We start from the raw sequence: 26,333 nt of genomic DNA, 5'->3' as shown, positions 1-26,333 counted from the left end.
AAAAAAAACATTGTAGTTCATGGCATTTTCTTATTGATTAGACATTAATTTTTGAAACTCAAGTTTGATTAAGAAATGTATATTTAGTTAAGATTTATGGAGTGATTAAATCATTGAAATGAATAAATTTTTTATTTTAAAGATAATAATTTGTTTGCAAATGAGTGAGGTTATTTGAGGAAGTTTAGTGAGGTTTAGTGAGTAAATTTAGTATTTGAAAATTTGATAAGAAGAGTAAAAAGCATAGAGGTCAAGTGAGTAAATTTGGAGGTTCCAATACAAAAACTCTTAATATATTAATCCCAAAATGTTTCTGATACAGAGTAAAAATTGAAAATTAATGGCTATATAGGACTAACTATCCACATTCCATAGTAAGAAGTGCATGCATCTAGGGGTGTGCAAAACACGGTTCAAACCAGCCAAACCGGTCGAAACCGACCGGTAAATATGGTTTGGTTAAGGTTTTTAGCGTTAAAATATGAAAGACGGTTCAATACCAAACCAAACCGTTTATGAATTGGCTTGGTTTGGTTTTTCTTTTACTTAAACCGCGAAACCCGAACCGACCAGTATGACTGTATGTATTAAATATAATAGAAAAAACTTTTAAATTTATATACATAATATATATATTTATTTGTGGGTACGTAGTCTTTTATAAGTAAGTTCTAAATCTTCAATTATAACTTGATTCTCAAAATGATATACTACCCTATTGAATCCTAGACCCAAAGGCTTAAAACCCAAATAAGTGAATCATTTTGAAACTATTTTGGATTTTGTTCTTTGAATATTAGTTTTGGATTTTGATTATTACATTTTTATTATCGAGATTGAGTTTTAATATTTTACTATGAATTTTTCGTAAACAAAACGTTAATGTTATATAGGTTAAAACCGTCTTACCGACTGAACCAAACCATCTTTAAATGGATTGGATTGGATCGGATTAAGCTTATTTTTTTCAATGACACTAAAATGTCTAAACCGCTTACTTTGGCATAGAGACGGTTTGGAGTCAAAACTGATCCAATCCAATCCGCGTGCAGCCCTACATGCATCTTACAAGATATCATGGAAGATTGAATCAGTGGTTAAGGCTGACAAGCTGTACCAGTGTTGAGAAGAAAGAAAAGAAAATGGTTAAACATAAGGAACAAAAAGAAAACTATAAGATTTTTGAGTGGAGGGTTTTAGAAAATACAAAATAAAGGGCTTTGGCCTTCTATATTTATGTTTTTGTTTCTTATTCTAGGTCAAGATATTGAATTATGATATTATGTTTTGAGAAAAATAGAAGGCATTCAACCAATCAAATGATATTGCAAAAAGTTAAGAGGGTCAATTGACCCTTCTAGTCTCACTGTGGCTACGCCCATGTGTGCGAACATGGAGTAGACAAACTATGGTGACAGTGTGAACACTATTCCATTAATATATCATCCTGTGGAAGGTGACTCAAAACTGGCGATCGACTGTATCAATGGTAGATGTAATACTCCTTAGAAGCTGTTCCTTCTAAGACAATGATACAAGATATCAAGCAAATATGTGCTTGCTTTAGAAGCTGTTCCTTCTAATATATGTACTTCAGGAAGCAAATTTTCTCGCATCAGCTCTTAAAACCTTGGCCACACAAGAAATTTAGAGGCATCTGTGGAGATCGGAGAATACCCGCCACAAATTATATTGCTTAATTTCGTAACCAAAGAAAAAAAAAAAACCTTATATATTTATGATTTTTGAATTAAAATTTAACGTTGAGACAAATTCCATGTCCTATCGGGACCAATACGGCTAGACCAAAAAGCCAAAAGCTGTTGCCACACTTCCCAATCTCCCACACTGAAAAAGCGACTCACTTCCCAATCACTCAACACAATCCCCAAACCCAAAAGCTTCTTTTTCCCTCGCTCCCAAAGCGACTTTTCCTCTGCGACTCACTTCCCAAATCTCCTTTTCCCTACTCTCTCTCTCTCTCTGAACTAGCACTGCAGCAGTAGTAGTAGTAGCCATGGCTCAGAGCCTAGTATCGGAAGCCGACGCAGAAGAGCTAAAGAAGCTCATGTGCTCCTACCTCGGCCTGAGCCTGAGCATGTTCCTAGCCCTAGCCCCCCACAAGTTCCAGGAGCTACAGCTCCAAGTCCGCGAGCTCTCCAAGCGGCTCTGGCAGGCGGAAGAGCAGGTCAGGCAGATGAGATCGAGGAGGAAAGAAGACTCCAAGGCCAACGCCAGGGTGGTGGAGATCTTCGCCAGCCACCGGAACTCGTGGCAGGCCGAGGAGAAGCGGCTGCTGAGCCAGATCGACGCGGCGGAGCGAGAAATGGCGAGCCTGAATGCGAGGGTCGAGGAGTTGGAGAAGAGCCGGGACGATTCGGAGTCGAGGATTTGTGAATTGGAGAGGGAGGTCGGGGAGAGGGATGATATGATTGGGTTTATGGCGACTAGAGGAGGCGAGGCGGAGCAGCAGGGACAGTGTCAGCAGGTCAAGGACGTCAGTGTGTATGACAATAATGCCTATGCGTTTGGGTTTGACTCCGAATTGGTGGCCGAGGCTTCCAAGCTCTGGCAGGTTCGCTTCCATCTCCTTGTTCTTCTTACTACTACTGTTTTTTCCAAAGTTTAGGCTTCAAGCTTATATATTTTTGCTTCAATTTCGTCATTTCGCAATGAAATGGTGTTGTTTTGTTGTTTGGAATTTCGGATTGCTATCTCAAAGAGTTCTAAATTTAAGAAAATTGAAGAAGCCAGTTTCTGAATCTACAGTGGCCCCAGAAACAGAGATAGAGAGAAGGCTTTGGTTCTTTTATCTTCAAATTAAGTCATTCATAATTGACACGGAAGCATACAGCCATATCCCAAGCGGATGAGCCTTTTTGTTTGCTTAAATTTGCAGTTATTCTCATTCTGACTGTAGAACTGTGTTGACCTGATCGCTTATGGTCCACTCCATCAGCTGCTAGAGTGCTTAATTACTTTTTGCTGACCATAAAACTTCGCTGTTGTTTGTTGGACCACTCTTAGCGACAACGCCATTATATTGTCGGTGTTGTAGTGTTCAGATCACCAGCATGGCATCATCATTAAACTTTATTTATTATTTACATCGCAAATGAAGCAATTGACTAGGCATTATTAGGATCTTGGAAGGCATTGCCTTCTTTCAGCACTAGCACACCAGTTGCATTTTGGAAGGCATGTATCCGCTTCGTCTCTTTAGGGGTTGGTAAGAATTAATTGTTCTTTCTTGGTGGTTCTGACACATGACATCTTTATGACAAGCTAAAAGTTTTTTTTTTTTTTGAAATTGGCTAAAAGTTCTCTATGTGGTAAGAATTAATTGTTCTTAACTTTGCCCCTTTGGAAATGGTAAGGCATAATGACCCATTTTGAGCCATCAAACTTAACTGGAACCTTTTTCTTTAATGGAAAAATTGGGACCTATTATAAAGCATTTGCTTCTTTCTTCACTATTGTTGTTGTGAACAGCTGTATGTTAATAACAAAAATAAATACATGCATACATCTACGTTCTCTAAGAATGGCAGATTTTTTAATTTCTCTTTGTAAAGGAACATTAACTCATGGGTCATGACCTATATCTCTTCTCTTAATAGGTGGATATGGTAATATATTCAACTTATTTATGGATAGAGCTATATACTGTGTATCTCAATATTCTCTTTTTTCCTCATGCAGGATGTACAGTATGAATCCCTTGAACCCTTGTATCATACGAAGCATTTTGTGCCAAGGTATGCTTTAACAGTCTATAAACTGATCATTTCTGAGGCATTTAATTAAGACCCTGCAGCTAATGAGAGGCCATTGCTCTTTTTTGCGTTGAAGGGAGTCCCCATGGAAGGTTGATGGTGAATCGACTGTAGTATCCTCTAAACTTAAATTACTTGAACAGGAACTACTGAATTTGGAAAATATTGGAAAGGGTGATCTTTCTAAAGTACCTTCATTAATGAGGAAGCAGACAAAGAGGTATCAAGCTCTTGCGGGGAAGATAGATGATCTATGCCGAAGAATGGTAATTTTTAGCACCCTTATGTTACTTTTTTATGCTATTTGATACAATTACTGATCTGTTGATTGCTTACTGTAAGCTGAAATACTTACAGAAGGTACAGCAGCAAAAAAAAGAAAGACAATAAATTCTTTAGTATGCAAAGGCTATTGCTATGTTAGTTTGTAGTTTATGGTTTGTAACCCTTTGTGTGTGTGTGTGACCATCTTATTTTGTTGCTGTTTCATGATTTTATTTCATATGATATTCTGTGTTAATACCCATTTGCGATGGAAGTACAATTTGTTAATATATCCATTACAGGACACGCATGACACAATACGCATACAGATAATAAACGTCACCGACCTCACTTGAAGAGTTGAAGATGAAAGACTATGTTGAATGACCACGCGTTCCAATAACCCTCCTTTCTATAACCAGCCCCTGTTTTGCACCTTTACTTATTTGATGCACTGAGCAGACACTAAATCTATACTAGGGTCTGATGCTGAAATATGCATATAGGTTGAGATGTTCACGTCAGTTACATCTCACTCCCCATTTTTGTTATTTACGTCTGTTTTAATTTCTGGATCTTGGAACTTGTTTCTCCAAGGAAGTTTGACTGATTATATTTTGACTGATACATCTCACTACACTTGTTTCTACAGCAGGCTAGTGATCCCTGTGAAGCCACAGTAAGTCCTGAGTTTCGTACGCAAAGACAAACAGAATTTTTACTCGAATCATTTAGACTTCAGCAACGTGCATCAGACACTGCACAGAAGCTGATGGCAGTGCAAACTGAGATCGGGAAAAGTTATTATGGGGATGAGCTGGGGAACCAGGCCAAACTTACGATGAGACGGTCTTTGGACTCCATTAGAAACAATTTCAGAGAACTTCAAAGGAATTTGGAGATATGGTTGGCCAGAATTACTGGAGATCTCGAGGGAATTCTTGCCAGAGATGGTGCTTCTCGTGTAAGGGAATATTATGTATCTAGATATCCTTTTGTTCAATAAATCAGTATGACTTTAACTCGAATCCTTGTCCACCAAATTTGTTGGCTCCTTTTGTATGTATCCTGATCCAAGCCATAAGGTGGCGTTAGATGTCCTGGTGTGGAAATAATATCGTTCCACTTTGTTTATGGTAGCATTTGATCATGTTATCCTAGTTGATTTTCATTTCAGCTCAATTTTCTGTTAATTTATCTTCAGAGAATCATTAACGATCAAAAACAGGAAATCACACCAAGGGCAATGGTAGGTATCACCAACATTTTGAGGTGCTCTTACTCCCAACTGATTTTGTGTATTTGAGTGCAACTTTCTTTGCCCTTCATACACCTTTGCTTTGATTACCTTTACACCTCTGCGATGGGGAAAGATCGATGCAGGACCACTGTGTTTGGCCAACCTAGCTTAGCCTCAAGCTGTCTGTGACCATCCTCTTGTCCTAGTTGATTTTCATTTCAGCTCTATTTTCTGTTAATTTATCTTCAGAGGATCATTAACCATCGAAAACAGGAAATTACACCAAGGGCAATGGTAGGTATCACCAACATTTTGAGGTGCTGTTACTTCCAACTGATTTTGTGTATTTGAGTGCAACTTTCTTTGCCCTTCATACACCTTTGCTTTGATTACCTTCCTAGCTCTGCGATGGGGAAAGATCGATGCAGGACCACTGTGTTTGGCCAACCTAGCTTAGCCTCAAGCTGTCTGTGACCATCCTCTTGTCCTAGTTGATTTTCATTTCAGCTCAATTTTCTGTTAATTTATCTTCAGAGAATCATTAACGATCGAAAACAGGAAATTACACCAAGGGCAATGGTAGGTATCACCAACATTTTGAGGTGCTCGTACTTCCAACTGATTTTGTGTATTTGAGTGCAACTTTCTTTGCCCTTCATGCACCTTTGCCTTGATGACCTTCTCACCTCTGCGATGGGGAAATATCGATGCAGGACCACTGTGTTTGGCCAACCTAGCTTAGCCTCAAGCTGTCTGTGACCATCCTCTTGAAAATGTGGCAACTTAAAGTTGATTGTCCAATATGGCAAAATAAATGTGCCCATGTACAATGTTGTCATGGATATGGATGCGGTGGGGTTTGGTAACAACAAATTGGGTGTCGTTATTTCTAGTAGAATGGGGTAGATATGGGGATGGAAGGACGGAGCTTGCAAGATAGGTGTTTGATAATTGCTGCTCCTTGAAAGCAATAGAACGAACAATTGAGAGTGAAGTTGATAAAAGTTTACCCATCTTGTCTTTAACGATAGAACAATTGCATTTATGTTTCACAATTGTGAAGGTAATCAAAGCAAAGGTGTATGAAGGGAAAAGAAAGGTGCAAACACCTATCTTGATGCAATTGATAAATGCAATTGTGCAAATGATAATCTCAAAGTTCTAGTTGTTCACCAATTTTGATCTTGATGGAGTTCCAAAGAATTTCAAGTGGTACTGTAGCTTCTGAAGAATGTTTTCCTTCAATTGGGTAAATCTCACCCAAGTTAAAGAGTCGTAATGTATTCTCATATGAACAATTCGAAGTAGCATTCCTAGCCGCTAGATAGTAGAGGTATAGGATTAATAACAAATTTGGCGCAGAAGCTCTGAAGAGTCGTAATGCATTCACAGATGAACAATTTGAACCCTTGAAGCTGTAGTCCTAGCCATTTAGTAGCAAAGCTATATGACTGATAAAAAATATGGTGCACATGCTCCAGATTCATTACCATTGAAGAGCATTCCACGCATTAGAAATCATTTACTAAAAATCCATATCGACTGAAAGCATCTCATAGATGGGACATTCAAACAACTTCAGATATAACAGAGTACCAATGCAAAAAACAATACAGTTTATTACAGATCACTTTAAATCTAGATTGAGAAACACAGAGGCCAACTACACCACGGGTAAACATCAAGTGGAAACTCCTGCTTCTTCCAGCAACTGCTTCACCTTTGTAACATAATCGCCCATGGCTCCATCCTTGGATTTGCCTGCCAAAATGGAAAAATGATTAAGACTGATGATAGAGGACAAGAAATTTGACATGACAAGTTACAAAACAATTGACTCACCTTCAACAGCCTTCCATGCATCCCACTTTGCTCTGTCCCTCATATTGAACATTCCGGGACGGGCTACAAGTCAGCCACAAGGGAACAAACATCAATGGCAAATTTAGAGGACAGAAGATCGTAAAGCAATCGGAACAACAAGAAATAGTGGATTGTCATATTTTTAGGGAGCATTGTACTAACCGGTGTTAACATCTCCAACAGTGGCTTGCTTGTACAACCCATACAGGATGAGCTTGCTCTCATTGGTTGTCGTCTCTGGAAGGGTCTTGGCTTTCTCAGCATGCTCCTCAAACTCCTCCTGCAGAACCACATCCCAGTCAGATATGACAAATTCTCACAATTATTTCAAGTCCAAGCATTAAGAACCAAATCATAAAAAAATTATAGCAATGTAATGTCAAGAAAGCAAGAAACACAATACATTTGAATATTTGATACACAATACATTTGATTTCCATGTTGGCAAACCATCTTTTATCTTTTATTAAATGGATGAAAGAAAGAATTATGTAAAGAAATAATAGAATCTATTTATTTTCATTGGGTGGGGTAAAACTAAAAGCTACTCCCTCAAGCAAGTAGAAACTTTTTTCAACCAAGTAAGGAATCCGTTTATCAGCTCTGTTCAACCTTGATTCAATACTAGTTAGTCAATACAAGCTATCCACTCACAAATGGTTGCCATAAAAGCAAGCAAGCAACTACATCTATGACTGGGGGCGCATTTAACTGACAGTGAAGCCTTATCCTCATGTCTTAGTGAGATCTACAACTTAGGGACCATATCAATTTTCCAAAATCAACATAACGATAACTTAGGGACCATATCAAGCTTCTTGTTACATACTAGACTTTAGACAGCGCAAATGATGTCACATATACATTTCCACAATCCAAGATTTCTATTCTGCATTTGGCACTAATGACTGCCCATCATAGAGATGATGGTGATCGTAGAGGTGCTAATATCAACATTATACAAAATAACGATAACAAAAACTTACAATACTGGCAATTAAAATACATATGTAGATTTCTCAGAAGACTTGTGACTTCACTGTAGCAGGATCACAAATAATTTTTACCAAATTAATTTGACAACTCTACAAGATTGGGAAGTCCATAGACATCTAGACGGTAAATCGGACACAAGAACCAAACTCTTGTCAAAAATCCTAATTATATATTTAGTTCAAAACAAGCAAGAAGACAACCCAAGATGATGAATCGGCCCCTGATGGTGATTCTTGGTGATCAATGTCAAAGTAATACAAAACAGCGCAGAAATAAGTGAGAGATTCAATGGAAACAGGTAGCATACATACAGATCTGAATTAATTTTAGTGCAGCAAGCATCCGAATAAGAGCAAATCAAGAATTTGACGAAAAGATGATTTGGAATTTATATGGATAAAAACGAAAAATAGGGGATTTGAAAGCAGACCTTCAAACCCATTGCGTTGATCTCCGAGAGAGAATCTGGTTGCTTTGGTTTGAACGTCTGTGACTGAAATTGCAGTGCCTTTGTGGATGTGACTGCGTGTGGAGGTGGTGTTATATATACCAGTGCAACAACCAAAGCCACGGAACGCCTTGATTTTGTCTAAAAAATATAAAAAAATTGTAAATTGCACGCTCAATTTACAAGTTAATAAAAAGTTTTTACCATGTTCTAAATATTTGATGTTTAGTAATTTTTTTTTTGTTACAAATCCTATACCTCCAAGTCAGGGCAGTTGAAAAATATAGAACAATATATACTACGTAACATGATAGAATTTTCAAGTATCTTTATTCGTTATTAAAACAGGATGGTGATGGAATGAAAACTCTTTTATAATTTATTATGGGCCATCTTAGGATTATATAAGAGAGTTTTCATTCCATCTTATAATCCTTATCCTTGTAAGGGCATATTACTTCCAAATTGAATTTTTTACTTCCAGATTGAATTTTTTTTCTGCCACATCTGGACAGGTACAACTACAAATTACAAAGATGTGATCTAGAAAAACTGAATATTTTTACTGTTTGAAAAAATAGAAGAAAAAAAAGAAAAACCTTTAGAGCATATTCTTTGTAATAGAAAAAAGAGAGCATACTTTCAAAAAAAGAGAGAGAGCATATTCCTTGTAATAATTCAGCACAGTTTTGTGCCAACATTACAACGTAATGTTGTTATTTCATATTATAGTCTTTGCCATCTCATTTTGTTTTATAATAATGTTAATAAAATTTATGGTTATGGAAATCATTTTAGATAACCAACATGTCACAACTTATATTAAAGCATACATAACTTAATAACCTCTGAGAACCAGAGAGAAAGAACATTACATGATTATATACGTATTTCTAAAAATATTTCATTTTTAGACTTGCCGACTGTACATCGATCTATATGAGAATTCTATGCCCCAACAGGGGAAGAACATCTATCCTGAAGGAGTGTATGACATAATTGTAGAAAATGTACATGGTGAGCACTGGATTAGAAGCTAGAGACTGTCAGTTTATTGTTCCCATCTTCTTAGTACGCTGTTGAAATGTGGTGCGAATAACAATTGCAGGTGAAGTATAGTTGATGATGGTTTGACACTGTTGGTTTTGCTTGATTCAAGAAGAGTGGAGCCAATTTTGAAGATTTGGATATGTTGATGGATGGTAGGGTCACTACACCTCCCACTGCATTTTTAATGCAATTAAGTAGGTTCATGTTTGCAACTGCAAACAACCACCTAATAGATTTTACATCCATTTTTCTTTATTTGATCTATACAATCCAGAAAAATCGAAAGAGTAAGGCTACTGGAAAGCTCTCTGACTTGATCGAAGATTGAATCAAGGGGTAGGACAATATACTGTCCTTCTATGTCAGCTATCAATCGTTGCTTACCAGCTTTCAACCTATACTGCTACGGTGCTACCTACTTACGCTAATTTTAATTGCCTCAACTGATTGTATTCTTTGGCCACTGACCTCATGACACCTTAGCCATGAACATGGGATATGAAATCGACTGCAACATCTTTCACGGAAAACTGGAAAAGCCTCTATCACAACCAACGTTGAAATATCAAAATTATTGGCGTGAGACGCCGCACTAGGAAGACTTTCTGTCTAGGAGTGACTTCAGAGGAGTGAATGACAATCAATAGAAAAATTTGCTTCTCTGACTACGTGACCAAAATAAATCTCTTGAGCGCATGACTATTAGAAATCTCTTCAAATCATGTCTGTATCCCAACAATTTTCCCATGTTACACGTCATTGCGTTGCTACTTCACAATACTGACACCATTAGTCGTACTGGGCAAAAGAACCACCGAACCGCACCTAAACATAAGAAATGTTACCGATCGACTTTTTGTCTGTTTTCACTTTTCACACTGATCATTTGGTTGTTCATACAAGCCTCACACTTCCTGTTTTAAAAGTTTTGAGTAAGAATTTTGAAAGCAAGAATGCTCTCAACACAGTCAGATCCATACGAGGTGATCTAGTTTCAACATATAATTAATTATAATAATTAAGCATTGTGATCAAAGAAATCAAATGACTAATATGGGTCAATGAGATCAAAAGGAAATGAATTGATCGAGATAATTTCATGAAAGTGAAAATAGCCCGTCTCATAACACTAATTCAGAAGGACCAAAAAACAGTCGAAAATTCTATGCGTAATGTATGAGAAACTTTCAAAATCTTTACTCCTGCCAAAAATCTTTATTCCCCTATTTCTTCTCTCCTTTCTCTGCCTCAGCAGCCTTTTTCATCCTCTCACCGACTTGGCGCTCATTCGTACGCTCAACACACAGCTTTTCATAAGCCTTAAATGTCGTCATATATATCATTTGTCACCTTCAAATAATCAACAGTTGGTGCCTCCCTCGCCTTTGAACTTGCGTAGCATTGGCAAGCTCGAATGCTCGATCCCCAGCATTAGAATTGCCGGCCTAAAGAGTAAGTTCATGCATCAAGTTTTCAGCTTCAATTCCATGTGAAGAGCATCACTGAATATACATCTAATTAATCAGAAACTGAATTTCCTTACCTTAAATTTTCTTGCACGTCTTGGGAACACAAGCAACTTGTTCTTAATAATTCTCAAGTTCTCAACCTCAGAACATTAGATTGAAATTCTTCCATAGAATCAGTTCTTAATTGCGGCGATGATAAACGGATATACCAATGGTTGGAGCAAGTTTGCGAGGGATACCAGCAGCCTGCAATAAATAATTAATACATCGAAACAAACATGACGATCGAGCTGGAGACAGAATCATCCAACATGACCATTAGGAAGAAAATCAAGAAATACATACTAAGATATCTGATTAACTATCAGATATGAAATACACTTGAAGGAATAAACAAATTTAACGAAAAAAATTTATGTACGTAATCACTTGAATATCTAATTTCTGAGACAAACTATGATACTGTGATGTTTATTTTATATATATTTGAACAAAAATTATAATTATTTGAATTAAAATTACAATATTGAGAATAAAGTTATCATATTCATTTACACTATTTATATATAATTAAACAAAAATTACAACATTGACAACAAATTTGTTCAAAAACTTGTAACAATATAGTAGATAACTTGTAACAATATAGTAGGTAGTGTAATTACCATTATTAGAACTAAGATTATACAAAATATGACTCAACATTACTATTCTGACAACAAATTTATTGTCACATTTATAAATGTATGTATAAGATACGGGTATGTATTATAGAATTTTTCCTAATTTCTGACCTTCTCTTCTCCTCGTCATGAGCGCTGGCTAATTGAACTATGTTTCTGCCAGTTCTTTCTGAAGTGCTCACCCGGGATAACATTGTTTGTGCTTAACTGTTGGGTTTCCAGCCCATGAGTCTTTCCTAAGACAATTGTCTTAGAGTATGAGAATTGTTTACCCAGTAGGTTTTGGATTCCTACTGATGAATGGACTTCCAATGAGGAATGAAAATCTTTATTGATGTAGCTTGTTGATTACAGAGAAGGAGAAGACATAATTGCCTACCACCAATAGGAATATGTTTCCTAATTGGTGAAGAAAATTGATATCCTTATGGCTATATAAGGAGGGGTTCTGCTCTAGGTTTTTCATCACAAAGACAGAGAGCAAAGTGTATTCCATTCTCAGAATTAGAGAGTGAGAAAGAGGGCAAAGAAGAGAGAGATAGGAAGAGAAGAGAGAGTCCTTGTTTTCTTATTCTTTCTGGTTGTACCCATTATAAATATAGTGGAAGATTGTTTTTCTGCCCGGTGGACGTAGGCAAAAGTTTTGCTGAACCACCTTAAATCTGTGTTCTTGTGCTCGTATCTTTGTGGTTGTTTCTCTTGGTGTGCTGTGTTTATTTGTGTTTTCGACTTCACATATTGACCGATTCTCAACATTAACCATCGCTCACCTGCAATTCTTATTAAACATCCCTAAGAATGTCGACTTCTTAATCTCATATTTATGTGTGTGAAATAATACAGTATACACCTTTTTTTTTTTTTAAAGTACAGTATACACCTTTAAAAGTATACAAATGCACAAATTTATAGACACTTCTGACGTTCAAATCATATATCGCTTGTAACCCGGCCACATGTGATTCAAGATTCTCTCATCTATAACTTCTTAGCAAAAAAGCAATGAAACTAGAGGTGCGTCTTTCATTCATGTATGTGTACGTATCAAATAAATAGATGGTTTGATGTGCAGTGTACGTGTAATTTGACACGTTTTAGCATGATTATTATTGAACACAACAACTAATTTCTAATATTCAAGAAAATTGATTATTTAATCCAGAAATACAACAGATAATCTCTAAAATAAAAGCAAGCTAAGTTCATGGCAAACAGTTGATTGGAAAGTCCCAGGTCAACTCCAATCAAGTTCTTGCAAGTGATAAATACGTATCATTTACTACAAAACAATACCATACCCGTAGAGCTAGCTACTACTTCAATACATATGTTGATGTCATAATTTGGTTCGACAAATACTTTTGACTTTTCAATCCATTCCACGTGGTACGCGTTGAAATGTCAAAGAGTCCACGTAGGACCTGACCTTTCAACGCACTTAAACCCTTCATCGAGAAAGAAAAGATAATCCTAAGATGAAAATAACCATGACTAGTAAGATGCCTAACCATGGTATGCCAAGTCTTTAACCTTGGACCTCCACCTTTTAGGTCTTAGACAGTCACCATGTTATTGACTTGTCACCTTGGACGGCGAGGTCAAAGCATATCATGACCTGACTATTAGAATAGCATAGTCCGAAGGAATCAGGAGCCTCAACCCCTAAGGCCAAGAATTCGACTCCCAAGGCTTAGAAGCCTCAACCTCTAAGGATCATGCCCACGACTTCCAAGCCTAAAGCCTCGACCTTCAGGCTCACACTTGGACGCAGTCAAGGAGACATGGTAGTACACATCAAGGACCAACTCTCACCAACTTTTCCACGTGTCAAGCTCCGACACCCAGTATGGCTCCCTTGTCATGTCAACAGTGATTCGAGGACAAAGGGTGGTTTACGTGACGACACCTGTCACCAACTCTGTCAAATCCATGCTGGAGCGTCAGTAAGCAGAGAGTGGGGGCTGACACCCCGAATTTATGGGATTGAGCCCATGCCTTTCCCTTTCCACCTCAACCCTCTTCTCCTATAAATACCCAGCCTTCACAAGGCTGAGGGGACTTCAACTTTCTCTTCTCTCCGAAAGCTATGCCAAAATGCATAGTCCTTTCCATAGAGCTCCGCCAACTCGAGGTGGTGGAAGCCCAACACGAGGTGGAGGAAGCCCAACATCAGGTGAAGGAAGTCTGAGACGAGACTATTAGCTTCACCCAAAAAGGAGCTTGGAAGCCCAACACGAGGTGAAGAAAGTCCGAGACGAGACTATCAGCTTCACCCAACAAGGAGCTTGGAAGCCCAACACGAGGTGGAGGAAGCCCGACGTGAGGTCATCAGTTCCACCTAAGAAAGGAGCTTGGAAGCCCAACACGAGGTGGATGAAGCCCAACATCAGGTGAAGGAAGTCCGAGATGAGACTATTAGCTTAACCCAACAAGGAGCTTGGAAGCCCAACACGAAGTGGAGAAAGCCCGATGTGAAGCCATCAGTTCCACCCAAAAAAGGAGCTTGGAAGCCCAACATTAGGTGGAGAAAGCCCAACACCAGGTGAAGGAAGTCTGAGACGAGACTATCAGTTTCACCAAACAAGATAGCTTGGAGGCCCAGGATCAGGTGAAGGAAGCCTGAGGCCATACCTTCAGTCACAAGAGGTGAACGACCAAGGCTAGGCACAGGACTACCAGGGCATACCTTCAGTCACAAGTGGACGACCAGGGCTACTCACGTAGCCAAACTAATCGAAGGAAAAGATAGGCCCACTTGAAGAAAACAACCCCACTACTTTACACTTGGATTTCAACGAAACCTCCGATGACTCGTTGATGCCGAAATTGGCACCAACAACATAATCTCTTCAATATGGAGTTAAGAAACACACGTACTCATATGTAGGCTTGCAAACTTCTGCAGATGATTATTGTCCACGGCAACCTCAACTGATCGGAGGCAAGCATCCAGTACTTCTCCAAGAAGATGCAGCATCTAATAAATATATTATACAACGAAACAAACGCTTGTTAGTTTGGAAATGAAAGTTAATCCTGAAATCCAAATAAATCTTGATGATAACACGTAAAAGAGCACTGCTTAACTATTGATTATGAGAGAGAGAGAGAGAGAGAGAGAGAGAGAGAGAGAGAGAGAGAGAGAGAGAGAGAGAGATTATCATATAGTTACGATCAACTGAGCGTACATCCTTTAATTGCCGCTTGATCAAAGCTGCCCTACATAAAGCCAATCATTTAAAGCATTCAAGAACTTGTAGTATGCATTTCTCCATGATTTCTTGAATACCATACTCCCACAGACTCCCCAAAATCTAACAACAAATCCAAGTCCCAAACTAATGTAAAATCCCTGTGTTATAAAGCTGAAAGCTGAGTACCGGTCTTGACTTGTTTCATCCGAGCACACAACTTTCGAAGTGGAAGTCCACAAAGCTGAGGATTTCCAGCAAAAACGGATGGATCAAAGCCTTGAAGCTGAGTACCGGTCTTGACTTGTTTCATCCGAGCACACAACTTTCGAAGTGGAAGTCCACAAAGCTGAGGATTTCCAGCAAAAACGGATGGATCAAAGCCTTGAAACTGAGTACCGGTCATGCAGTTGGAATGTGACAAGTCCAAGTAACCAAGTCAATCTATCCGAGCAAGGCTTGTCGGAATTTCACCATCTATTTGGTTTCTGGACAAATCAAGAGAATCTAAAGACTACAACATTCCAATATCTGCAGCTATTTGTCCCGTTAAATGGCTTCGCGACAGGTTCAAAGAAACCAACCCAACGAGGCAAGTGATTTCACTTGGAATCTCCCCAGTCAATCTGTTGCTTGAGAAATCAATTCTTTTGACAAGCCCCAGAGTATTTTTGTATGTTGACATTCTTCCTTTCCACATGAAGGTTGCATCGTCCTCATAATAAGGCGAACTTGAAGGACTTCCAGCTTGAAATGAATCAAAAGAATGTCTGATGGTTAGAGTTGACTTCCCTTCTTGCGCCAAAGATGTCAAACCATCGAGACATTTAGGTATAGTTCCAGATATTTCAGTCATAGAGAAATCCAAAATTTGTACGTGTTAGATGACATAGTTGTGAAGGCAAGTTTCCACTAAACTGATTAGATTGAAGCATAAGGATAACCAAATTTGGAAGACTATCCCCTAACCATTCAGGCACTGAACTTGAAAGCTTATTGTCTGCGAGATCAGTAACTGCTAAGCTTGTATAATTCATCATGGATGAAGGCAATTCTCCTACAAGGGTGTTGTTTCTTAGTTTCAACGTTTCCATTTGAAATAAAGAGCCGATATTGGTCGGAATTTTCCCAAAAAAAACATTGTCACTTAAATCCAGTAGTTCTAGATTGACTAGATGTCTCCAACAATTTGGAAGTTCTTCCAAAACATAGTTACTGGAGAGGTAAAGAAATTTTAACATTTTAACCTTCGGAGCACAAAAGAAAGAAGCTATCTCTGAAAATCTATTATTGGAAAGATCCAAATATGACACATTTGATAAAATTGAGGATATTGGACCTTCCATTTGGTTCGAACTAAAACGAACTTCACGTACGCTGAATGATGGAACCTCCAATGTCAAATTCCCAAATGTTCCTCTAATATGATTGTGGGAGAGATCAATAGTCACAAATTTACCAAAGAGAGTCCAGAACAAATTGGGAACCACATGAGAAATTCCAGCATAAGAAATATCAAGATCAAGCCTGTTTAAAGACACCTAGTTTGTGTGTCTGGCCCAAACTCTAATTACTTGTCTGAATTGTAATAGGATTAGTCTTACCACTTAAAGTACAGTTTTTTAGACACTATGAGAGACAAGTGTATTTGACTGCCATTTTCAATAAACATAAAAATGTCTAGATAAAAACCCAAGTAGAGCACAATGAGAGCTCTGAGGCAAGAACAGCTAGCCCCACCTCCGGCGACTGTGCACGACGGCTAAGGGCTGTGAATAATGATGAGTCTTCTTGTATTGGCTTGGAATTGTCGAGGAATTGTTGGAGGATGTCGAAGAAGGGCTTTGGTAGATCTGATCAGGAAAGAAAAACCTAGGGTTTTGTTTTTGTCGGAGACGCTATGTACACAAGGGCAACTTGAATCTTTACGTATTAGCAGGGACGAAATCAGGATTTGAATTTTTTTTTGGGGGGGGGGGGGGGGGGGCGAGATATAAAACATGAGAGTATAGAGAATAATAACATTAAATTTAGCAAGTCCAACACACCTTATTAAGTTTCATAAAATAAAACGATTGAATAACATAGATCAATATCAATGATAATTAATTACAAAATATTCTAAACCTAAGCAGCATTTCAATATTTCTTATTATAAATTGGATAATTATTACACATTATTAAGTACTATTAATTTCAAATGATCTCTTTATTTGTTCTTTACTTGTTGTTTGTCTAGCGATTGAATCAAGACTAATTTTCATACAATTGTATGAGGTATATATAACGTTTGGGGGGGGGGGGGGGGGGGGTCCAGACCCCTTCATGCTATAGGGTAGTTCCGCCCCTGCATATCAGGACAGGTTTTGACAATTGTGTGGGGAAAGAGGAGAGCGAAGAATCGCTAGGAGTAGCGCTTCTGTGGATGAATGATGTACCTTTGCATGTACGTACATTCGGCTCGTCATGTAGATGTTTCCATAAGAATTGTTGGGTCTCCAAAGCAATGTAGATTAACTGGTATTTATGGGTACGCTCAAATAGGGGACAGAGGCCAGACCTAGAGTTTGATGTGTTAACTTGCAGCGTTGTCTCCCCTTCCATGGGTCATCATAGGGGATTTTAATGAAATACTAAGCATGGCGGAAAAGTCAGGGGGTGGTGTTCAACGTCTAGGCCATATACAAGCTTTTCAAACAGCGATGATGGATTGCTTTTTGCTGGATATGGGGTATTCTAGTAGCCCTTATACGTGGTCTGACCATCAAACAAAGGAGCGTCTCGATAGAATTAAGACTAATTTTCATACAATTATATAAGGTATATATGGTGATCAAGTGAAAACAAGACCAACGTTGGGGGGGGGGGGGGGGGGGGTGGTTCGGACCCCTTCATGCTATAGGGTAGTTCCACCCTTGTGTATCAGGACAGGTTTTGACAATTGTGTGGGGAAAGAGGAGAGCGAAGTATCACCAGGAGTATCGCTCCTGTGGATAAACGATGTACCTTTGCATGTACGTAACTATTCAACCGGTCATGCAGATGTTTCCATTAGAACTGTTGGGTCTCCAGAGCAATGGAGATTGACTGGTATTTATATGTACGCTAAAATAGGGGACCGAGGCCGAACCTGGAGTTTGATGTGTCAACTGGCAGCTTTGTCTCCCCTTCCATGGGTCATCGTGGGGGATTTTAATGAAATACTAAGCATGGCAGAAAAGTCAGGAGGTGGTGTTTAACATTTAGCCCAGATGCAAGCGTTCCAAACAACGATGATGGATTGCTCTTTGCTGGATATGGGGTATTCTAGTAGCCCTTATCCGTGGTCTGACCATCAAACAAAGGAGCGTCTCGATAGAGCATTGTGGTCGGCAGAGCTTCGGTAAATGTTCCCTAGCTTTTCCCTCACACATCTACCACCCAATACATCGAACCATAGTCTGCTTCTGCTAGAAATTTGCTCACAACCACAACCTCGCCGTCGCCAACGACGAATGTTTCGATTTGAATAGTTTTGGGGGACCCATCCTGATTGTGAGTTTGTGGTGCAGAGAGGATGGGCAGCGTAGAGTCAAGGGGATTTAGTAAGCTAAGTGGCTACTAAGATTAAGAGTACAGATCTTGAATTACAAGCTTGGCAACAACGCACTTTTATGTTTAGGAAAGCTGAGATGTGAGCTGTTCATGGAAGGTTGGATGAGTTGCTCACTATGCCTCTTGATCGGGCACACAATATTGAGAAACAGGGGTTGAAGAACTGCTTACTCAAGAAGAGACTTTTTGGATTCAGCAATCTATGGCGCTGTGTCTTAAAGCAGGCGATCGGAACACTGCTTTCTTCCACCACAAGGCGTCTAATAGAAAGGCAAGGAACTCTATTAAGGGTTTGATTAATTCTGATGGGGTGTGGGTTTCAGAGTTGAAAGATATTGAACACGTAGTTACTGGACATTACCAGAGCTTGTTTGCTTCTGAAAGGGTGCATGGAGATGCCCTAAATATCATTCTGGACACTATTCAACTACAGGTTTCCTTGAACATGAATCACGAGCTCCTTGTTCCGTACTCTGATAAGGAAATCAAAGGGGCATTATTTCAAATGCACCCATCAAAAGCCCCTAGACTCGATGGGATGTCTTTTCTTTCTCTTTCAGAACTACTGGCTTGTAGTTGGTGTCGATGTGTGTATTGCAGCAAAGTCCTTTTTGTCATCCGGAGTGTTGCCTACTGAGATGAATTCCACAAATGTGACATTGATTCCAAAGATGTCTGAACCTAAACAAATGACCGATTTACGACCCATTGCATTATGTAATGTGTTTCGCAGGATTTGTTCTAAGGTTTTAGCCAACACGTTGAAGAAAGTCTTACCAGATGTAATCTCTCCCCTGCAAAGTGCGTTTGTTCCTAGCAGGTTGATCTCCGATAATACCTTGATTGCCACTGAGGTTGCTCACTTTCTACACACAAATAGAAGGGGAGATGATGCACACTTGTCTCTCAAACTTGATATTAGTAAAGCTTATGATCGATTGGAGTGGGATTTCATTCGAAGCATCTTGTTGAAGCTAGTTCCTGGGTGGACTTAATAATGACTAGCATAACCACTGTCAGTTATTCTTTTCTAGTGAATGGGGAGGTGTGTGGTTATGTGAAGCCAACTAAAGGTGTCCGGCAGGGTGACCCATTATCACCTTATCTCTTTACATGGTGTGCTGAAGGTTTGTCATCTCTTATACAGCATTTTGTGCAAAAACGGTGGGTGAAGGGTATGAAACTTAATCCAGAGGACCCAGTGCTGCATCATCTCTTATTTGCTTATGACAGTTTTTTGTTTGGAACCTCTAATGAGGAGGAATGTCAATAGGTACTTAATATTTTATATACGTATGAGATAGCATTGGGGCAAAAGATTAATCTGCAAAAGAGTAGTGTTGCGTTCAGAGTCACCATTTAGATTTGAACAGACAATTAGCATTAGCACAGATATTAGGGGTGCATTGAGTTGACAAGCACGATAGATACTTGGGGTTACCTATGCATGTAGGGCATAGTAAATCTGCAGCTTTCAGTTATCTTAAGGAAAACCTGTCCAAGAGGCTTATTAGTTGGCGAGCTAAGCTGCTAAGCGATTCTGGGATAGAAATTCTGATTAAAGCAGTGGCCTAAATGGTTCCCAATTATGTCATGAACTGCTAGCTTCCATTGGGTTTATGTGAGGATTTGCAACAACTCTGTGCAGGTTTTTGGTGGGGTGATACAGATGAAAAAAATAAAATCCATTGGTGGTCATAGGACCGTTTATGTGTTTCTAAACAGGAGGGAGGCATGGGGTTTAAAATTCTTCATTGGTTTAATATGGCTATCTTGGCTAAACAAGGATGGCGTTTGATACAAAATCCAGGTTCGCTAATTGCTTAGTTGTATAAGGCTATTTACTTTCCTACGAGTGATTTTTTGCATGCTCAGTTAGGCACTTGTCCATCATTTTCTTGGAGAAGTATAATGGAGGCTCGAGAAGTATTGCTAGAAGGCCTTTAGTGGTGTGTGGGGAGTGGATTCCGGATGGGTATTTGAGATGTCCTTCTTCACCTCTTCCTCATAGGGCACCACGGTTTGTGGCTAAATTGATTGATCCCATTCTACATTATTGGGATAAGGATAAGTCGGAATAGTATTTTTCACCAGCTGATATTGAACTTATTCTCTCTATACCACTGGGGCGAAGAAGATCAGAGGATCAGTTAATATGGAATTTCCATAAACAGGGGACCTTCACTACAAATAGTGCGTATTATGTGGCTAAAGATGTGGTTCTTGGTCTATTCCTGGCCCCTCCAGCACCACCAGACCCTTTGCAAAGGTTGTGGAAGGCTATTTGGAGTGATAAGGTGCCGAGCAAGGTGGCTTTGCATGCGTGGAGATGTTGCTCTATGGTGCTGCCTACAAGGAATACTTTAAGTAGAAAAGGATACTTTGGAGATATGGGATGTTTGTTATGCCCGAGTCACACTGAAGATGCAGTACACTTGTTTGTGCAGTGCCCATATGCGGTAAGTATGTGGGCTGCTACAAACCTTGCGGTGGATACCACTCATATAGATTTTAAAGAGCTTTCGTTAGCTCTGATGAGTGCCTAGTCTAAGGAGCAGTTTGCCAAGAGTTTGGTAGTTATTTGGTCTATATGGAAGAATCGAAATTTGCAGCTATGGGAAAGGAAGCAACAGATGAGGCAGCTATGTTAAGTTTAGGTTGGCTAGAAGAGTATAAAAAGGTCAATACAATGGAGAAGTAGTCCAGCACCCGGTAGACTATAAAGTGGCCTGCTCCGACATCAGGATGGGTAAAGTGCAACACGGACGGGGCTTTCATTGTAGCAACACAGATTGCAACTTCAAGGGTGGTCATTCATCGGGCTAATGGGGAGTTTGTGGCTGCTGTAGCTGCTCCATTACGATAAGTGACGTCCCCTTTCCATGTTGAGTTACTGGCATTATTGAAAGGCATGAAGTTTGTAGAGACTTTACAGATGGAAAGAGTTATTTACGAGATTGATTGTTTAGTGTTAATAGTACAAGCCCTTACCAACAAAGCCATCGATATCTCTAGCCTAGAGTTGATTTTGGCAAAGGTAAGGGATTTCTTATAGCAAAAATCAGAATTTAAGGTGCAGCATGTCCCCAGAGAAGCTAACAGAGTAGCCCACAATCTTGCAAGTTAAGTATGGTTTGTTATTGCTCCCGAATGTATAAGGGATACCATTCTAAGTGATTGTAATCACTAGTGAGTTTAATGAAATTTCATATTAAAAAAAAAAAAATAGGGTTAGTCTTACCGATATCTATGAAGATATTTCAATCATTATATGATTCAGTTACCTTGTAAGACTAAGATTCTTTGCTTGTAATCCTCTATATAAAGAGACCCTTATTATCAATGAAAGTACAACTGAATTATCTCCCAATTCAGTTTTCTTAAAACACATTATCAGCATGAATTCCTAACTTTGAAACCCTAATTTCGTAACCTTCAAACCCTAACTTCCCCACTGCACACCTTAAAGCACTTGATCCCAGGAGCCCAAAACTGGCGGCAAAACCACCTAAACAGGTCGGACTAGCCTCGAACCGGCCACCAGAAATATTGAATCGGCTGGGTTAGCCTCATTACGTTAGCCACACCAGCTTCGACCTCCTGCCGGCATCAGCGCTTCTCTACGCCTGCGTTAGCCTTGCCCCCGATCAGACAGTTAGCCTAGCCTGAAGCCCCTATTAGCTTCGACAATCTAGAAGATGATGGAGACTCCTTAGATTCTCTTGTCACTTTGACTCTTGAATTGAAAAGACCTGCCATCAAGGCAAGAAGGCATAGTGGAAGCAGCAGTAGCAACAATGCTGAAGTGCACTTTAAGCGTCGAAAGACTGACGCCTGCCTTACCCCTATTTATTGTGATCCCAATGCTATGTTTACTCTCAACAATGACTTCATCGTGACGTCCCAACTTCTTCACAACCAATGATGCAAAGTAATGATGTAACCTTTCTTCTTCTTCTTTTTTCTTTTGGCAAAATTTTGTTGATGACGTCATATTTTTTTGGTGTCAGAATTTTTTTTTTTGACATCAATTTTTTTTCTTGAGTTAGATTCTTAACGGCTGGTTTTTTTTTTTTTTTTTCCACGACTTGAAGAATTTCTCTTCCTATCTTTCTAGGACACAGGAATTGGTGGTCATTCACTTTGGGGAGATGATGACACTACCTTGAATCCTATATGTATTCTTTCAGCAGTAGAACTCATAGCTTACTCTTTGCCTAAGAAGGGCAGTTCTTAACCTGACAACGCTAAAACTAAGCGCGCAATTTAACCTTGCAAAATGTAGTTGTCAGTATAGAATAAGTAGGGATCGTTCTAGCCGGGGATTGAGAGTACACTTATAATTGCAAAAACAATTAATTAATAAAAAGTACAAAATATTATTTACAAAAAAATAAAACAAAGAAAAGAAATATATACAAGTAAACACAAAAGGGGGTTTTAGAATTAAAAAATCAAAAACTAAAAAAAATAAAATAAAAAAAATGTAAAAACATATATACATGGGTGGAACTCAAGGAACAAAGATCAAAACCACATACATATGAATGAAATCCAATTACAATTCCTATAGTTGATTTTCTATGTCATGAGAAAGAAGTTGATCATGTGAAACGTTAGAAAGCAAACAATTTCCCATATTTTACTTTCCTTCAACATTTAATCTAAGTGAAAGCACCTAAATTAAACTTATTGAACATGCAATCATAGTCTAGAAAGCTAGCTAATAAAGAACACATTCAACGCATGAAGAACAAAGAAAGGATGTTAACCAAAATGCACAACCTAGCTAGTATGAAAAAGTTCATCTATTTGCAATCCTCCTTAATTGATTTCGACTTTTGTCTAAAGCCTTTACTACTTAAATCTAGCTCCAATTACATGCATATATCCTAAGTTGGCCACCAAAGAACATAAACATGCAAAAGTTTTCTGTAATCCAAAATCAATCAAGCAATCTCACATAAGCAACATAGAAATCAACATATAAAGAAATCACAACTTTATTATCAAAATATATAAACGGGATTTAAACTTTGCCCTTAACATCATGTTAACTAGAATTCATAACTCTACGAATCAAACAAAGGAAAATAAAAGAAAGTTTGAAATACACCCTGAAAGATGGATGACAAGCCTTGAGACGAAGAACTTGAAGATCCTTGAAAGCAAGCAATCTTCTAGGGATGACACAAGGGTGGATGGCGGATGGAATCTTGATGTATTGCATGACTTCTTCTCCTCCTTGGTTGAGACGCAGAGCTTTTGAAGACTAGAGAATGAAGAGAATTTTTGGTGTTTAGAAAAGAATGGGAGAAGTGGCGTGTTGTGGTGTGTTGCATAGAGGGGTTTATATAGGGGGACGGCCAAGCTTCATGATCCTTCTTTTAATTTCTCAAGGAATTAATCTGATAATGCCACACAGCTTCGACCAATCATGTAGCGCCACGTCAGCTCTGCCATGTCACTCAACCAATCAAAAATCTCCAAAATAAGTCCATAATCTTTCCAAATATATTATTGCTGATTTTCTCAAGATTTTATCTGATTTTCCTCTTAATTTTCGGCCAAAATAATCTTGAGTGAAAATATGAATGAATCTGGACTTATTTTGGACATTTTCTCCCTTAAATCTCTCCATGGCATCATTATCCTTGATCCTCTCTTGATTTTTGACATTAACTCCATAATTTCCCTTGGCAAAATCAGATTTAATTCCCCAATAATATCTCCAACGTAATCTTCTTATGACTCTCCCTTAATTTTCACGTTGTCTCCATAATCTTCTCTTGATAATTCACGACAATTAAATATTTATTCTCCCAAAATATCTCCAACATCATCTTCAAGCCATTTGGTCTCCTAATGCCTTCAGGTTTCCTAGCCTCATCAGGATTCCTAGTTGGACAAGGAAAACTCAATTTCTTCATTTCAGCTCATTTCCTTGTCATTTATTCCAATGTACCTAGAAAATAGAAACTAAATTAAAAATGATTAAGTAAAGGAAATAACTAAGAAAAATATGAGGAAATAATTATTAAAACATCGCATAAAAATGCTCCTATCATAACCCTTGTGTATTTTCATCATACTTTGAACCTTTTGAGCTAACAAAACACATATGTGCAGGTCCACTTACCATGACGAATCCTGCTAAGCCTTCAAACGGTACAACCTTTTTTTAGGCCTCTCTTGGTGGAGCTGCTACGATGGACGTTGGTTAAAGACTTCATAATATTCGCTAACAGGCTGCTACTGCAATTTGTGAATAATTGAAGACATGATAATGAAGCACTCCTCAAAGACCATTCTTTCCAGCAAGGGAGAACTTGACAAGCTGATGGCTGAACTTAGCCTTTATGGGATCCTTCATCGATGAAGAGCAAAGTCGAGGGACTGATGACTAGTGCTAACCAATACAACTTCTCACAGCTTACTTGTTCATGGAAGGCTACCCTAAGCACATGTAATTGACGCTTGACTAACATAGAATCGAAAATTACGAAGGTCGCTTCAATTCACCAAGCTGATTCTGATCACTGCCAATCTGCCCTTAGGTCCTTAGGGAAATTAAAGGAGGAATAACAAAAATTAGAGCAGACAGTGACTTCATTAGATGAAAGACTTCTATTGCATGACAAGAAGCTTGTTGACTTAGAGAAAGAGAAGAGTACTCAAATCAAAGAGACTCATAAGTTGATCACTGCAGAGCTTGAGACGATGAAATCATTGCGAGTTATTTTTTAGGACCATCGCAGTAGCTGCAATGGTATAACTTATGAAGAGTTGTTCACCATCTGTAGTTTATAATTTTTTGCCTTATCTTTCATTGTAGTTTATAAAAAAAATATCTTTCATTGCTTGTAATAAGTCAACTTTGACAGTAAGAAATTATTAAGGAAATATATTAGTTTTTATTTATTTATTTTATGTGACAGAGCCCACCCCGAAATTTCACCCTGAAATCTGAGGTGCCCCTGGGGGGCCCACTTGTAAAGAAGGTTTTACCAAAAGTTCGGCAGAACCTCCCTTAAAAGTAGGCAACCCAAAACCTGGAAAAACACATTAACACTTCTAACAGTCCAACCTTATTCTCCTGGAGCCACCATGCTCCCCAAATCATGGCAACTCCACAATAAACAACTAAAATCTGAAATACAATATGTTCTGAATCCACAAATATAACACCCAAGTTTGGCAACACTTGTCCCACAAGTTATTAGAGCAATCTAAAAGAGGAAAAGATTTCAAGATACAAGTAGGTTCAATGAATAACCTATAATATGAAAAACAACTGTAGCAGATGCTATGCCCTGAATCCTATTATGCCGAACTAGTTACTTTGCAAACTGGGCATTTGAAACCGAAGGGCTTAGGGGGAAAGCACATAAAAACGTTAGAGTGAGAGGAAAAAAATAACTAAATTGAAATAAATGAAATGAATAATTTAAAACTTTCCCATTTCAAAAATGCTTTTAGAAACCAAGCATGTCATTCACCAATAAAAGCAAAAAGCTTTAAATCAACATTTATGAAAACACATTTATCGGACAGAGAAGTCAACAATGCAAGCTAACACATATCTTTATCCAATGTACAACAATAGCTCAATGGGTCCGTAAACATACCTGCATACATCATTACATAAATCTCCGAAAATTACAATCATTATCTAGGCCTCCAGTACATCCCCTCTCTCGTGGAAACACAGCTACTTCTATAGCCACCAGTATATCCATTCTCTTTTGGTACCTCCATT

General features: G+C 38.6%; 2 protein-coding genes and 1 pseudogene across 3 annotated transcripts; 1 reads left to right on the top strand and 2 right to left on the bottom strand.

Annotated features, from left to right (window-relative positions):
- Positions 1 to 1,819: 1,819 nt before the first annotated feature.
- Positions 1,820 to 5,222, top strand: LOC112180079. Of its 2 annotated transcripts, none has more exons than XM_024318594.2 (4): positions 1,820 to 2,575; positions 3,703 to 3,758; positions 3,853 to 4,042; positions 4,696 to 5,222. In XM_024318594.2, the coding sequence occupies exons 1-4, from the start codon at positions 2,018 to 2,020 to the stop codon at positions 5,044 to 5,046; spliced, it is 1,155 nt and encodes a 384-aa protein (XP_024174362.1). In that variant the 5' UTR covers positions 1,820 to 2,017; the 3' UTR covers positions 5,047 to 5,222. The 2 variants fall into 2 exon arrangements, with proteins under 2 accessions (XP_024174362.1, XP_024174361.1); XM_024318593.2 differs by having other exon boundaries at positions 1,823 to 2,575; positions 4,693 to 5,222.
- Positions 5,223 to 6,732: 1,510 nt separating this feature from the next.
- LOC112175743 (acyl-CoA-binding protein) lies at positions 6,733 to 8,726 on the bottom strand. Its single transcript, XM_024313473.2, has 4 exons — positions 8,570 to 8,726; positions 7,306 to 7,423; positions 7,123 to 7,185; positions 6,733 to 7,041 (listed from the first exon to the last, which is right to left on the bottom strand). The coding sequence occupies exons 1-4, from the start codon at positions 8,579 to 8,581 to the stop codon at positions 6,962 to 6,964; spliced, it is 273 nt and encodes a 90-aa protein (XP_024169241.1). The 5' UTR covers positions 8,582 to 8,726; the 3' UTR covers positions 6,733 to 6,961.
- A 2,134-nt stretch (positions 8,727 to 10,860) lies between these two features.
- Positions 10,861 to 15,386, bottom strand: LOC112177765 (annotated as a pseudogene).
- Between the last annotated feature and the right edge of the window lie 10,947 nt (positions 15,387 to 26,333).

This window comes from Rosa chinensis, chromosome 7 (genome assembly GCF_002994745.2).
Source record: "Rosa chinensis cultivar Old Blush chromosome 7, RchiOBHm-V2, whole genome shotgun sequence".
Classification (NCBI taxonomy): Eukaryota; Viridiplantae; Streptophyta; class Magnoliopsida; order Rosales; family Rosaceae; genus Rosa; species Rosa chinensis.
This window is presented reverse-complemented; position numbering and strand designations above follow the sequence as displayed.